Source organism: Prionailurus viverrinus, unplaced genomic scaffold (assembly GCF_022837055.1).
Source record: "Prionailurus viverrinus isolate Anna unplaced genomic scaffold, UM_Priviv_1.0 scaffold_38, whole genome shotgun sequence".
Taxonomy (NCBI): Eukaryota; Metazoa; Chordata; class Mammalia; order Carnivora; family Felidae; genus Prionailurus; species Prionailurus viverrinus.
In genome coordinates this window covers 103862-118345 of record NW_025927606.1, presented here as the reverse complement: position 1 = coordinate 118345, position 14484 = coordinate 103862, and the positions used below count along the sequence as shown (strand labels likewise).

Sequence of the window (14484 nt, the reverse complement as noted above, 5' to 3'; positions counted from 1 at the left end):
AAGGAACTGGTTCATTTCCTCTAACTTGTGAATTCACTGGAGGAGGCTCTTATGATAGACCACCTCCGTTCCTAACAGAGGTCATGTGTGTCTCCCTTTGGTAAACCTTTAGCAAGACTGGCGATCTTTTTTTTTTTTTAATTTTTTTTTTTAACATTTATTTATTTTTGAGAGAGAGAGAGAGAGACAGAGCATCAACGGGGGAGGGGCAGAGAGAGAGGGAGACACAGAATCGGAAACAGGCTCCAGGCTCCGAGCCATCAGCCCAGAGCCCGACGCGGGGCTCGAACTCACGGACCGCGAGATCGTGACCTGAGCCGAAGTCGGATGCTCAACCGACTGAGCCACCCAGGCGCCCCAGCAAGACTGGCGATCTTATTGGTATTTTCAAAGAACGAGCTTTTGATTTCTACCCGTGTCTTTGACTTCACTGATCTCTGCTCTTTCCTCTGTGTATTTTGGTGAATGTCCCTTTGCTGTTGATGGGTGGGTGTTTTACAAGTGGAAATCCAGCTAAGTCTTCTGTATTTTGATGAAAAGATGCGTGTAGTCTGACTTATTCGTTGGACTTGATGGTTCGTGTTGTGTCTTGTTTTTGTTTTGCTTTAGCACTTGTTTATTTCATCTCGTAATTTGCAGTCTACCTCGGGCTATCGTGAACGGTAGAAATAGGGGTGAAGGGTACTTTCTGATGTCGTAGTCTAAGTATCGGTCGGCCATGGTGGGTCTTGGTTATTTTTTAAGGGGAAGCACGTTGCTTGGACGCGTCCTGACTCAGAGTCGAGCTGCGCACAGGCTTGTGCGCGGGGCAGGTTTTCGGCCTGTCTCTCTGAGGGGTCAAGGGTTGGCAGCTGCTGGGCAGGTACCATCCTTGTGCGAGTGGCCTCCCCCTCCAGGCAGCCCTCTCGATCGTGTTTCTGCGGGCCCGGCACATGCGCGTGTCCCCATTTAGCTGTGGGGTCACGTGTGGGGGCTTCAGAGGATGGTGCAACCCAAGCCGTAAACCCTACTTGCAAGGAATCGGAACTCTGCCTGGCAGCTGCAGGGGTCCACTCTGACCATCCTCACCCTGGCCTGGCCCAGACGGCCGGCCTCACCGCCAGCGTGGCTGGTGGGAGGGTTATTTTGTTGGTCAATTTCGCCCGGCCGTGGGGCCAAACAGTAGTCTAGATGTTCTAGTGAGCTCTGTTTCTCGGGGTGGGTGATTAACATTTGTATCAGTAAACTTTGAAGAGAGCGGGTTGCCTTCAGAGGGCGGGTGAGCCTCATCCAGTCCCTTAAAGGCTTATGAGAAGGGCCCGGGATCCCGGAGGAGGAGGGGAGCCCGTCCCTGCCTGGAGCCGCCCGGGAGACCCCGCCTGCCCGAACACAGGGGACGGGCCAGCCCGACAGTCGCGTGAGTCACTTTGTTAAAACCAGTCTCTATTCCCTCCCCCTCCTGTTGGTTGGGTTTCTCTGGAAAAGGCTAATAACTGGGGGGTGGGGGCGGGGTTACAGCCGTGGCCTCATTTCACGAAAGCTAGGGCTCCACGGCTGGGTCTGCGGGGCCGGTTCCTGCCCCCTGTGGGCTCTGCATTTTGGAGCTGGGCGGGCAGGCCTGTTGTAAGACCGGCCCCGGGGGCTCACGCTCAGGGGGCTGGCAAGCACCCCGGTCCCGGTTCCAGAGGGAAAAGGCCAGGCCTTCGCTGAGGCCACCGGGGCGTGACTCTCTCTCGCCCCAGATGCGGTGGGTCGTGAACGAACGGCTGCATGGGGATCCCCCCCGGGGCCACCCGTAGGAAAACCACTTACCAGGCGCCTGCAGAGCCCTTAACAAAAGGGTACAAAGCCCCCCACTTTACGGTCGGGGACACGAGGCCTCTTCCTCGTGCGGGGGCTGCTGTGGCACAAATACGTGGGCAGACGTGGTTAAGAAAAATCACTGTGATTTAATAAATAGCAAGGTGTTGCCGTGCGGTCTCCAGAGCTCAGCCGGAGAGGTTGGGGTGGACGCGGGCCCGGGCCCAGGCTTCCTGCCCGTTTCCCAAGAAGCAGATCAGGTGAGGGACCTACCGCACGGTGTCCTAAAAGCGTGCCTCGGGAGGGGGGCTGGGGGAGGGCCACAGTCACATAAAAATATAGATTATTGAGGGGTTGGACGCAGGCGGGGGCCGCTATGCATCTTCCTGGTGAACCTGGGCTTTCTCGGCTCTGGAACAGAACTTTTCGCATAGTTTGAGCAGCTCTGACAAAATGAACACGGATGAAGCCAGTGCGGTTAAAAGCAACAAGTCTGCAAAAAGGTGAAAAGAAAATGGGGGTCAGAGCGCACGGTGCCACCCTGAGGCTCCCTTCCCTACGTCTCGGCTTTGGTCGCAGAGAGCCCAGAGGTGAGGGGCGAGGACCCGGGAGCCGAGGACCAGGACTTCCCCTCCCGGGAGGGACGGATGTCCGTGCAGCTCCACAGGACCACCCCGTCCTTCCAGGGGGCTCAGGACTGGGGTGGGGGTGCGCTACCCCCTCCGGCAGTAACAGGACCCTCCCCCATCCATCCTGAGGGCAGACACCCCCCACCCCGGCCTCGTGCTCCGAGCAGTCGTGTCCAGCACTTCAGACCCGACCGTGTCATGACCTGTGGCCATGACCTACGCCGGCCTCCCCACCTGCTGGCTCCCACCACGTACGTGGCTCGGGTCACTGCTGTTGCTCAGGTACCCTCCTCCCCCCACCCCTCCCCTCCTCCCACTTGTGTGCTCTGTTAGCTTCAGGCAAAGGTGGCCGGTCACCCCAGGCAGCTCACAAAGAAAAGGCTGGAATCGTGTCCGCCTGGGCGGGGAGGCAGGGGAGCGCCAGGATTCCACCCCGGGGCAGGTGCGCTCGGGGCCCTGGATGGCTGCGGTCATTGAATCATGTTGTGTTTAGCCCGAGCTGCTGGGTGGCCCGCTCCCTGTCTTGGGGTCAGCGGGTGCCCAAGACCCACGAGCCCCCTGCCAGCGGGGGCAGAATGAGCCGGGACTGTCACCCGCCATGGCGCAGCCCCCGGGCCTTGCTGCGTCGCTCTGAGCCGCCAGCCCTGGGACAGGGGGGCCGGGAGGCCGTGTCCCCTTCTGCCCTCGGTGGCCTTCCCGGTGGAGGTGCCTCATCCTCTGCTTCCCCGTGTACTCCATGACCCCATCACATCGCCCTCCCACCCCGTGCGGCCGGCCGGGCACACGCAGGGACTTCGCACCTGGAACACCGCATGTCGGCGCCCAGGCACCGGCCTCGGCTGACCCCTCACGTCCCCGCCCACTCACCGAGGGCACCCAGGTTCTCCGTCTGGAAGATCTTCTGCAGGGGCGGGATGTAAATCACGGCCAGCTGGCCCAGAATGGAGCCCAGCACCGAGTACAGGAACATGGGGTTCCGCAGAAAGCCGATCTCAAGTATCAGCTTGGTCTGTGGGAGAAGGGCACGTGTCAGCCGGGTCACAAGCCGCGGCTCAGACGGCGATGCTTACAGAGGCCTACTCGGGCCGCGGCCGCACCATTCGTCCCCGAGAGCGCGACTGGGTCCCGCCAGGAAGGGAGGGGAGGGCAGCCCAGGGCTCACCTGAGAGCGGCAGGTCAAGGCGTTGAAGAGGTCGAAGAACACAAAGCAGGTGAAGGTCATGGTCGTGGTACGCGGGGTGCTCGCCTTGTCTGCGGGGATCTGGAACACAGAGGAGCGCAGGGTGGGCAGGCCCCGGGAAGGGGGGTGCTTCTCGTGATGATGAGCACGGAGGGAGCAGGAACTCGAGGGGCCTGGACCGCCCAGCAGAGAGCGGCTCTGCTAGGAACTGACCACGACCGCCCCCTGGGCTGGAGTAAGGGGGGTGTCTCACGACCACCCCACATCCCCCCCCCCCCCCCCGAGCTGAAACCCTGCACAGGTAAAGGGAGCGTCCCTTCCTGCTGCAGGTGACATTGCCTCCTGGGACAGGACAGGGCTATAGCTGCATCCACTGAGTGTCACGGACAGAGGACGCACACCCTCCCTGGTGCTGCTGTAGGGACCTGAGGCAGGTCTCCTCCCGGGCCTGGCCTGGAGCCAAGGTGAGAACTTTCCCTGCCTGAGGGGAGGCGGGTCCTTCCTGCCCGAGCTTGTCACTGTCCCAGGGTTCCCCGCAGACGCCCTGGCCGGGGTGGCGTGAGTTGGAGCTTGACTCCAGAGCCCCTGGGGGGCCCCCCCCACTGAGGCCCACCGTGCTGGCACAGGAGGGCCTGGTTCCCCTTCCCGCAGGTGGAGCACAGGCTGGACACGGGCGGCCACACCACCTTCCCGGGCAGGTGAGAACTGGGGAAAACGCAAGGCCCCTCCTCTGGGGGGCGGGGGGGGGGCTGGAGAAAAACAGAATCTGCGGTGGTCCCGTGTCCTGCCCCCACTTGCCTGGGTCTCCACTGAGAGCACCGCGTGTCAGCACGGGGGCCCCTGGAGCCACCGAAAGGTGGCCCCTAAGCTCCCTCAAATAATCACCTCCAGGGAATACGACGGACTTCCTTCTAATAGATTGCAAATTCTTTGCTGGTGACCATAGAAAGCGGCAGGGGCATCGGGTCCCTTTTAGAACAAAATTATTTCTTTTCCCTGCCGGGGGGGCTTCCTATCCTTCCGCCTTGTCCCCACTTCTGCAAAGTCAGCTCCTGGTCCCCCGCCCCCCCCTCAGGGACAGCCCCCTGTATGTGCACCTGTCTCCCCAGTCAGAGCCGGAGCCCCACGCGCCCGGGCGGGGACCATCCCCGGTGCTTGGTGCACAGCCGCTAGGCTCCCACCACAGGGGCTTAGCGAATACAGGCCGAGCCAGTGAGAACTTGCCCCACCTCTTTCCAGAAGATAAAGAGGGTCCCACTGATGATGACAGCAGCCGACAGGAGGATTTTCAGGATCAGGGCTTTGCCGAGAATCGTGTCCTTGACGTTCCGCGGTGGCTGTCGGAGGGCGTCTTTGTCAACCGGCTCTACCCCCAAGCTGCTCGGAACAAGACAGGGGAACCTTGACATAAACCACGAGGACACTTAAAGTGCTGAAGCTGTACAGGCTCTCAGGTCAGCCCCGAAGACACAGCAAAGAGGGGGCTTTGGCCAAGTGCCCCCAGGTCGTCGGCAGGAGCTCGGTCTGGTCCCACTCTTAGGGGGACTTCTCCGTCCTTGCTGGAAGCCCGCCCCTCACATCCTCTGCCCTGGCCCTAACTCCTTCCAGGGTCCCCACCCCCCACCCCACCGGCCTGGGCCCCAGGGGCAGCCACACACCCGTCCCTGAGCACGGCGGAGGAAAACCACCCCCTGGCCGACCACACCACCGTCCTGGAGCCACTCTGGGTCACCCCTCATGATCGCACAGCTTCCATCACAAGCGGACGCCCAGCAGCCTGGAGAAACGGGGTCCAGACGCCGCCCCCCAGGGACCCGCCTTCGGCCGACTGTGCAACAGCGGGACTGGGGCTAGACCAGCGGAAGACGGGACGCGGGGCACCGAGGAGGAAGCCGGCTGCAGAGACGGCTGCGGCCAACTTCCCTCCTGGCCCTGCTCCCAGCGTGTGAAGAGGGACCTCCCCCTGGGCCCGGAGGGACAAAGCGGGACTCCTGCCCTCAGCGGCAGCAACTGTGATAATTCATGGTGACATATATGTATCACATTTATATCACACACACATATATAATCAACAACAGCATGTACTGTGTGCTCGAACCCAGTGCCTCGCTTGCTCCTGGACGTCTGGCTCCCCGACTCCGAAGGTGGTTCTTCCTCCTGCCCGTTCAGCTACCCTCACCCTCCCTTCTCACCCATCCACCCAGCAACTAACTCGCCGACCACCTACTGTGTGCCCAGCACCGTCCCGGGAAATGCTACGAGGAACAGAAACCTTGCCGTAGGGGAAACGGGTCATAATCAGATAAACGAGGACATACGTATTTTCTCCTCTAGGGACAAAGAAAGCAGGGTAAGGAGGGAGAGCCCGGGGGCTGCTGTTAGAGCGATCACGGAGGACATCTCCCAAGTGGGGACGTGAAGAGAGGGACTGAGGCGTGGAGTCACCCAGGGAGCACATCCCCCCCTCGGCCGCCGGCCCCGGCTGCCCGTGCAGGTGCTTCCTCCCATGCCCAGGGCATCCTGCTGGCTGTCTTCCCCACAGTGCGCCACACTCTGGCTTTGCAGGACTCCCGGGGACGGCCTCCCGTACTCGGTGCAAGGGACCCGAGGCGGCGGAGCCTCGCGGACAGCCCGGCGCCTCACCTCTGCGCCGGTGGCCCGTCCATGATGATGTTGATCCACAGGATCTGCATGGCGTTGAGGGGGCTGGGCAGGTCGCACACGGTGGACAGAGCGATGAGGCTCAGGGCCGAGATGCTCCTGCGGGGCACACACCGGGCACCGTCGATGGCTGCACGCCGGACGCACGCGCAGCCCGACGGCCCTCGGAGACGCCGGCCTTGACTTACGTGCTCAGCTGAAACCGCACGAAGTTTTTGATGTTATGAAAAATCCCCTTGCCTTCCTCCACCGCGTTCCTGCAAGAGGACAGAGCGTTTTTCGCAGAGGGCCCTCTGGGAGTGTCCGGGCACCTCCGGCAGCCGTGGGAGGGAGCGATGGTGTCACCGGAGGTGGCCTCGCACGCAGGCGCCCCTTCCCCTTCCCCCCGCTGGCGGCTCCAGGACAGAGAGGTACAGGAGGACGGTGGCCTGGCCAGCACCACCCGCCGCGGGGGCCCGGACCGCAGGCCATGATCACCCTCTGTACGAAGACCATAGATCATTCTCCCGCCTGAGCCCAGGGACCCCGCCCTCACCCGGGACTTGGGAAGCACTGACTGCAACCCAGAGATGCATCTGGACGACAGGCACAGCAAGACCGATCAAACCTGCTAATTCGCCCCAGGGGGGTGGCATGGGGGGGAGAGAATTAGGAGGCTGAAAAACATCCTCGGTATGTTCAGAAAACCGTAAAAGTCCTTTAAAAACCTTGATCTTGAGTCATGAATGCAGAAAAGTGCCTAACCCTTTTTTTTCTGCTAATTTTTTTTTTTTTGCAAAAGAACTAACATTACAGAGTTATTTATCAACTGCATCTCAGGACTTTTTTTTTTTTTTTTTTTTAACTAAGGGGGAAGGGGGCTAAGGAGTCAATCCATTTACAAAGACAAGCCTCCTCTGTAAAGTCAAAAATCGCACCCAACTTCAGTGTTTGCTCATTCAGAGTTCTGATAGCAGGCTTAAGAAAACTTCCGTGCCACCCCCAATTATTACAATGGATTTATGAATAAAGTCTCGATTACAACGAATTAAAATCAGAGCTAGAGGGAAGGCAAGCTTGTTAAGAAAACAGAGAAAAGGGAAACAAGAAACCAGGTGTTTTGCAATCTCGGGAGCTTGCGATCACACGAGGGCCAACAATTAGACGCTCCTGCCCCGTCGCTCGTCGCTTTCAGCGCATGAAACATACGCATCCGCACATGCTCACTCTTAGCGTTTTTCACTTAACCCCACAATGTGAGCATTTCTCCGTCTTTAAAACGTTCCCCAAAACGTGATGTTTCGTGGCTTCGTGGCACTCCCGCCCTTGCTGTCGGCAGTTAGGGTGGCCTAGGATTTCCCCACAGACGGTGCTTCGGCCTACACACCGGAGCCCGCCTCCGTCTGTGCACCTGAACCCGGCTCGCCCGTCGGATGCACCCTCAGGCCGTGAGGGGGGCATGTCCCGAGGGGGGCAGCGGGTCACCGCGGGCATTTCTGCCGCTGAAAACCAGCCATGGAGCCACTCACATGATGGCCGAGAAGTCATCATCCACCAGGATCACGTTGGCAGCCTCTTTGCTGACATCTGTCCCCGTCTGCCCCATGGCGATCCCGATGTCCGCAGACTTCAGGGCGACCGCGTCGTTCACCCCGTCCCCCGTCATGGCCACGACTGCCCCCGACTCCTGCAAAGCCTTTGGAAAGAGGAGGTGAGTGAAGGCTCATTCGTGTTCTCCACTAACAAACAAAAGTCCACAACTTACCCCTGAAACCACGCAGTGCCCCATGGGATTAAGTAAGTCTTAGGAATGACTTGCATGGAGGTTTCCTCCCTAGAACTAAAGCCCCCCAAACAGCACGAAGAATAAAACAGCACAGAGCTAAAGAACACCTTTTCTTTCTCTCTTTTTAAAAATTTATTTGGAGAGAGGGGCGCCTGGGTGGCTCAGTCGGTTAAGCATCCGACTTCAGCTCAGGTCACGATCTCGCGGTCCGTGAGTTCGAGCCCCGCGTTGGGCTCTGGGCTGATGGCTCAGAGCCTGGAGCCTGTTTCCGATTCTGCGTCTCCCTCTCTCTCTGCCCCTCCCCCATTCATGCTCTGTCTCTGTCTCAAAAATAAACGTTAAAAAAAATTTTTTTTTAAATAAAAATAAAAAAAATAAAAATAGAAAAAATTTATTTGGAGAGAGAGCGAGAACGCGTGCGTGCAAGCAAGGGAGGGGCAGAGAGAGAGGGAGACGGAGGATCCAAAGCGGGCTCTGTGCTGACGGCAGACAGCCCGATGTGGGGCTCGACCTCCTGAACCGTGAGATCACGACCTAAGCTGAAGCTGGATGCTTAAGCGACCGAGCCGCCCAGGCGCCCCAAGAGCTCATTTTCAAAGCGCTTCCGGGGAGGAGACCCAGCGCACCAGCAGCGCCCTCCCCCGGGCACAGGCAGAAAATCACATCCAGTCTCCACCGGGCACCCGCCATGTGCCAGGTGCTGCTCCAAGAGCCGCACGGCCCGGCCTCCTGGAATCCTCTCACCAGCCTTGTGAGTTGGCTGACGTCATCCATACAACCCCGGTTTACAGACTGGGAAACTGAGGCCTGGAGTTCGGTAACAAGAATAATGCCAGGGCGCTCGACTAACAGAGACTGCCTGCTTTTTAGTTTGCCCTCCGCACCACCCAATTCCTGCTCCTGCTTTTGCTGTACGTGGCCAAGGACAGCCCGTTCTCCCCTCCCCGGGGGCTGGGCAAAGGCCCCGCCTGGTGCAGCCGTCCCGGGCCTAGAGAAAGAAGCACGGCTTGAGGACGGCCGACGCTCCTGCCAGCTTGGGCCCAGGACCTCCCCCCGGGGGCAGAGCCACCGCCCTGGACTGGCCCCAACGGACGCATGAGGCACACAGCTTACCTTTATGATTTTGAGCTTGTGCTTTGGGCTGGTCCTGAAGAAGACAGAAACCTGGACACAGAGGCGGAGAAGAGTCCGTGAACTTGGGGCTGAAACTCCCCCCCCCCCGCCCCGCCCCGCCGAGCCCCCTGGGAGGACCCCACCTTCCCGACACAGCCAGCCAGCTCGTCCTGCCCCGTGCTCTCCACCTCCTCCCCGGACATGGCTTTCAGCTTCCCATTGCACAGGCCAATAGTCCTTCCTGCGAGGTGCAGAGAGCCTGCTCTGAGGGCCCGCTCCCGCCCCTCACTCCCCCTGCCTGACATCAGGCCCCGCCTGGGCCGCAGACCACGAGCACAGCAGAGCCGCGACGGCGACCCCCCCACCGAGCACCTGCTACGCGACATGATCCCAATTCCATCCACAGAACTAAGGCCTTATTGTCCCTGCTTTAACGATGAGGAAACGGAGGGGAGTGACCTCCCCCAGGTCCCAGAGCTGCCGAGCGGCGATGCTGGGACCTGACGTGGTTTTGTCTGATTCTAGAGCCTGATTTTTTCACAGCGCCGGGTGCCTTGAGACAGAGCAGGGAGAACCAATCACGTGAATAAGAAGAACGAGAAGTGGGGAGGGGGGGTGGCCGGCCCCCTGTGGGAGAAGAGCCCGAAGGCCAGGGTGGTTCAGTGACCCGCCCGGGGCACACAGAACCAGACCAGAACCCGGACACGGGCAGATGCTGTCTGGGAAGAGGCGGTGAGGTCACGGTTGAGAGCCGTGGCCGGCTCTGCCCCCTTCGGGGCACCTGCCGACACTTTAGAGACAGCCGTCTCTGTCGGGGGAAGCGCCGGCCCGTGAACCTCAGGGTCTCTGCGAGCTCACAGCAGGTGGGTGGGGGCGGGTTAACCCACAGGAGCGGCCCCGCGGGAGGGGACCCCTCTCCGCCCGGCGCCCACTGCGCCCCACTCACCTATAGCAGAGGCGGTCTCCAGAGCATCTCCCGTTATCATCGTCACGGACACGCCCGACTGGCGGAGAACCTGCACCGCTTCCTTCACGCCGGCCCTCGGAGGATCGATGATTCCAACGAGACCCAGAAAAGTCAGCCTCCCCAGCTCAGGTCCGGAAGCCAGGGCCAGCACTGAGGAGACACCGAGAGCCGTGGGAGGTCCTCCGCGGGCCCCAGGGGTGGGAGGACTCTGTCTGTGAGCTCGTCCCGGCCTTGACTCTGTTTCGGTGCGTGTAGCATTGGTACAGGTGCCAGGGCTGCGGGTGCCAAGCCTCCCTTTCCCCAAGCTCCCCTCCCCACCCTGCCAGGCTCTGTCTCAGCCTCGCCTCGCCCCCTTATCAGCAAGCTGCTAGCAATTTACAATGTCTGTTTCCCGCAGGGAAAACCCAAGGCAACTGACACCCGGCCCCAGGCTTCTCACTTTCCCGGGAGGGAACCCACGAGTTCCAGAGCGCTTCTCTGAAAACGGACAGGCACTGTGGGAAACCCGAGTTTCCAGCTCATCGGGGAAGGCGGCGTCCCCGATGCAGGAGACTGGAAACGGCCGAGGAATGAAATGTCTGCCTTGATGCGAAAGAGCTTTGGGTTTTCCTGACCGTGGGCGACGAGCAGGACGACCAATCGGGAAAATCAGCGTTTCTGGGGCGCCTCAGTCACGCGTCGGGAAACCCACAGGCGCCGCGTCTGGACTAGCGGGTGTCACATGGTGGCAGAGGTGGGCCGGGGGCGGGGGGGGGGGGCCTCTCTGCCTTTCACGTGACCATTGACCCGGAAGGTCACTGCTGCACACTTAAAGCGTGGTGCTGGGGACGAGAGGTACCAACCCCGCAGGCCGAGCGACCCCATCCTCTTTTCCTCCTGCTGGCACAAGGCTGTCTGCTGGGGCGTCAGTGGCAGGGAGAGGCCTCCGTTGTTGTACGAGGTACAGTGATTAATCACCTCTTCGAAGGCCCCCTTCATGAAGTAAACGTCTTCCTGGTCCTTGGGAAAGAAGAAAAGGAAAACGGCTGCATTCCCTGGGTCGGCTCCTTGGAGAACTTTGATCCGCAGCCTCTCTGTGCATCAGGTGCCCTGTTAACGTCACCGCGAGCATCCCATACGTGTCATCAGCCACACCCCAGCCACTGTTAGGCCTTTATGTGCGTGACTGACTGCGGGACGTCTATTTCCACTGGGACTGTCGCCTCCCGAGGGCAGGTCCCCTTTCTGTTTTGTTCACCCCTGCACGGGGCTCATCGAGCCCCGAACCGTTCTCCTGTGTATTCGTTAAGCTCGGTCTCCTGTGGATGGTAAGCTCCACGCGGAAGGCGCCGTGACAGCCCGGGTCACACCGTCCCCGGCATTAGCACGGCGCCTGAAAGCTCACGGCGGGCGGGGGGATGAGCTTGTGTGAACCGATACGGAAAGATGTCTGAGACATCGCTGAAAGGGGAGAGAGCAGATTACAAACCCCACACACAGCACGACCTAGTTTCAAAACTACCACCCCGTACGTCGCTCTCTGCATGTTTAGGACCTCAAAGGTCCCATCCCAGACCGTGGAGGGGGGCTGCCTTGGGTCGGGAGACACGAAGGGCGGGATTATACGGTGCTTCCGTTTTTAAGTCACATTTCTAGAATCTATTTCAGTGAGAATATGTTACCAGGGTCTTTGGGGAGAAAAAAGATGTGAAGGTGAGCGCAAGGGTGTATCTGTGGGCGCGCACGTATGACGCGTGAGCTCGCCGTTCACACCATCTGGGGTGGGTGCTGGGATGCGCCTCCTGGTCCCCCGCAGGGCTGAAGGGCTGTCCCCACCTGGTGACGATCTGAGGCACTCATACGTGTAAAGAACTCAGCACCAGGATGTTAAGAAGGGACCTCCAAGTTAGCAAGAGGGTTTGCTGCTAACGGCGGGAGCCCACGTCAAAATTCCCCGCACGCACAGGTGACTACCAGCTCCCGCTCCCGAGATTTCGGACTCAGGGGTTCCGGGTGGAGCCTGGGAATCTGCATTTTAAATTCTATTTTCAATTTTTAAAAAATTGACATCCAGAGAAGCTGCATTTTTAACCGATTCCCCAGGGGATGCCACTGGTCTGGGAAGCCCGCCTTGAGAACCACCGTTTCGGACCAAAATCTCGGCAGGAGACGCCAAATGATCAAAGGTCTGAGTGCCATCAGCCGGACGGTCCTGTATTTGACCCTCCGTGGAAGCAGCTGGGAGCGCTCAGCTTTCCTCCTCGGCACCTGTATTCTGCTTCCTTCGGGGTGCAGGGGAGAGGGTGGGAAGGGGCAGAGAAGAAAACTCACCGCAGTCTTGGGGCTGCATTTCACTGCCATCCACCTCTGCTCCGAGCTGAACGGGATCTCCTTTTTTCTCACGTAGGAATCTTTAACATCAGCTAAGCCCATCTAGGAAAAGCAAATGCCACGCTTCTCGTGAGTCATCCTGAGTCAGCCTCGCTGCAAAGCTCAGGCCGCCTCCGTTATTCATTCGTCAAACCATTTCCGGCAGGTAAGGAATCCCAGCGTTTAGCTCGCAGAGAAAGGCCATTTGCTTTCAAAAGTCCCACCCGGAAAAAAAAAAAAAAAGTCTCATCTCTTGTTCCAGGGGCAGGGCCAGCTGGTCTTGGCGACGGCTTCTGGCCAAAACGTGCTCAGAAACAAAAGCCCGTGGGCTCCCCTCCAGGAGGAATGTTCCAGACTCAAAGAGGTAGCAGTTTCCCCCCAAAGAAGCCCCGCTTAGTGGGGTGGGTTGCTGTCACAGCCCGGGGTCCTTGCCAGGCCTGACATTCGCGGACCGTTCTCGGGCCAGTTACTTGACATCTCTGAGCCTCAGTTTCCCCAGCTGTATACCAGTCCCAACCCATGCATCCCACGCACCCCCCCCCCCCCCCCCGCCTCAACAAGAGAAAATGGGTTCTGAGGAGGCAATAATCTACTCCTTTATCCATACAGAACCCGGACAGAGAGTCTATCTGTGGGATTAAATCTCATGGGGACTGATCAGGAACAAAGGAAATGCCCGAAAAGGCTCTTCGGGAAGGTCTTGTGAATGACCCTGCATCCCTCCAAAAGACGTGTCGACGTCCTAACCCCTCAGTGTCTGCGAACGTGGTCTTGTTTGGAAACAGGGTCTCGGGGGGGTGGAACCAAGTTAAGATGAGGTCGTTCGCGTGTGTCCAGATCCGATAAGACGGGTGGTCCTTGGACGAAGGGGACAGGGCCACGTGAAGACGTGTCCGTGAGCCAAGGAGCATCTGGCATGACTGGTCACAGTTGGAGGGGAGGGGACCAGGGCGCTGCCCACACCTTCCTTTCAGACCTCCAGCTTCGGGAACCGTGACAGAGTAAATTCCTGCTGTTTCAGGCACCCAGGTGGCGGTCCTTTATTTCAGCCACTGCGGGGAAACTAGCCAGGGCGTGACAGTGGAGAAACGGTTCAGAACCACTGACCTCGACCCTGAGATGGGTTTGAGGATGGACATGATAAACACAGAGTGCCGAGCACCGAGCCTGCCACACGGTCACGGGAGGCACTTCATACATGTCAGCTGTCACCAGGCTCCCCTACTGGTTCCGGCCCACGGAAGAGTAAATCGTGACCCGTAAAGGAGAGGGGGTTCTGGAACATCGGTCCTCTCTGGGCTGCACGGGCGGGAGCAGGGGTGGAGACCCCACACCGGGGTTCTCTCCTGCTGGGACAGTCGGGCCACTGTCCCCGTCCCGGACGGCAGCCTGCGGTTGAACAGGGCCAGCTGGGGACCTCTCGGAAGAGGCAGTAAGGTCTAGTCGGTATGACTGTCATCCTGGAAAGAATTTTCTTCCCTGAGTGTAACAGTTTCTTAACGTAGCTTGTTTAAAGTTAGAGGGACTTTCTGTTTTAAGTTTTTTTATTTTGAGAGAGAGACAGACACAGAGACAGTAGGGGAGAGGCAGAGAGAGAGAGGGAGAGAGAGAGAATCCCAAGCAGGCCCTACACTGTCGGCACAGAGCCCGATGCGGGGCTCGAACTCGTGACCTGAGCCTAAATTAAAAGTCGGCCGCTTAACCCACTGAGCCAGTCAGGTGCCCTACTGTTATTTCTTTTTTAATATTTATCTTTGAGAGAGAGAGAGGAAGACACTGCGTAAGCGGGGGAGGGACAGAGAGAGAGGGAGACACAGAATCCGAAGCGGGCCCCAGGCTCCGAGCTGTCAGCACAGAGCCCGACGCGGGGTTCGAACTCACAGACGGCGAGATCACGACCTGAGCCGAAGTCGGATGCTTAACCGACTGAGCCCCCCAGGCGCCCCTACAGGGACTTATTCAGAGGGTGACTCTTCTCCCCCTCCTCACCCCCACCCTTCCAGCACTGTCTGCCTGAACTTGGCAGAGATGGGTAGCTGGT

The 14484-nt window shown here is 59.3% G+C and overlaps 1 protein-coding gene and 2 long non-coding RNA genes across 4 annotated transcripts in view; 2 read left to right on the top strand and 1 right to left on the bottom strand.

Annotated features, from left to right (window-relative positions):
- Positions 1-2133: 2133 nt before the first annotated feature.
- The window catches only part of ATP2C2 (ATPase secretory pathway Ca2+ transporting 2), a 61191-nt gene continuing 48840 nt past the window's right edge, over positions 2134-14484 (bottom strand). For both annotated transcript variants that reach the window (XM_047846241.1, XM_047846242.1), the window contains 12 exons: positions 12405-12506; positions 10937-11093; positions 10074-10244; positions 9271-9368; positions 9128-9178; positions 7758-7924; positions 6438-6506; positions 6232-6348; positions 4818-4965; positions 3571-3669; positions 3276-3417; positions 2134-2272 (listed from right to left, as the gene is read on the bottom strand). In XM_047846241.1, coding sequence (XP_047702197.1) covers positions 2154-2272; positions 3276-3417; positions 3571-3669; positions 4818-4965; positions 6232-6348; positions 6438-6506; positions 7758-7924; positions 9128-9178; positions 9271-9368; positions 10074-10244; positions 10937-11093; positions 12405-12506 — 1440 coding nt within the window. In that variant the 3' untranslated portion in view covers positions 2134-2153. The remainder of the gene's footprint in view (positions 2273-3275; positions 3418-3570; positions 3670-4817; positions 4966-6231; positions 6349-6437; positions 6507-7757; positions 7925-9127; positions 9179-9270; positions 9369-10073; positions 10245-10936; positions 11094-12404; positions 12507-14484) is intronic.
- On the top strand, positions 3378-10961 carry LOC125158813 (uncharacterized). The gene is made up of 5 exons (XR_007149517.1): positions 3378-4052; positions 4240-4286; positions 4828-7939; positions 10080-10223; positions 10492-10961. It is a non-coding gene; the product is annotated as an uncharacterized LOC125158813 (long non-coding RNA).
- LOC125158814 (uncharacterized) lies at positions 12104-13710 on the top strand. The gene is made up of 4 exons (XR_007149518.1): positions 12104-12259; positions 12481-12609; positions 12706-12807; positions 13053-13710. It is a non-coding gene; the product is annotated as an uncharacterized LOC125158814 (long non-coding RNA).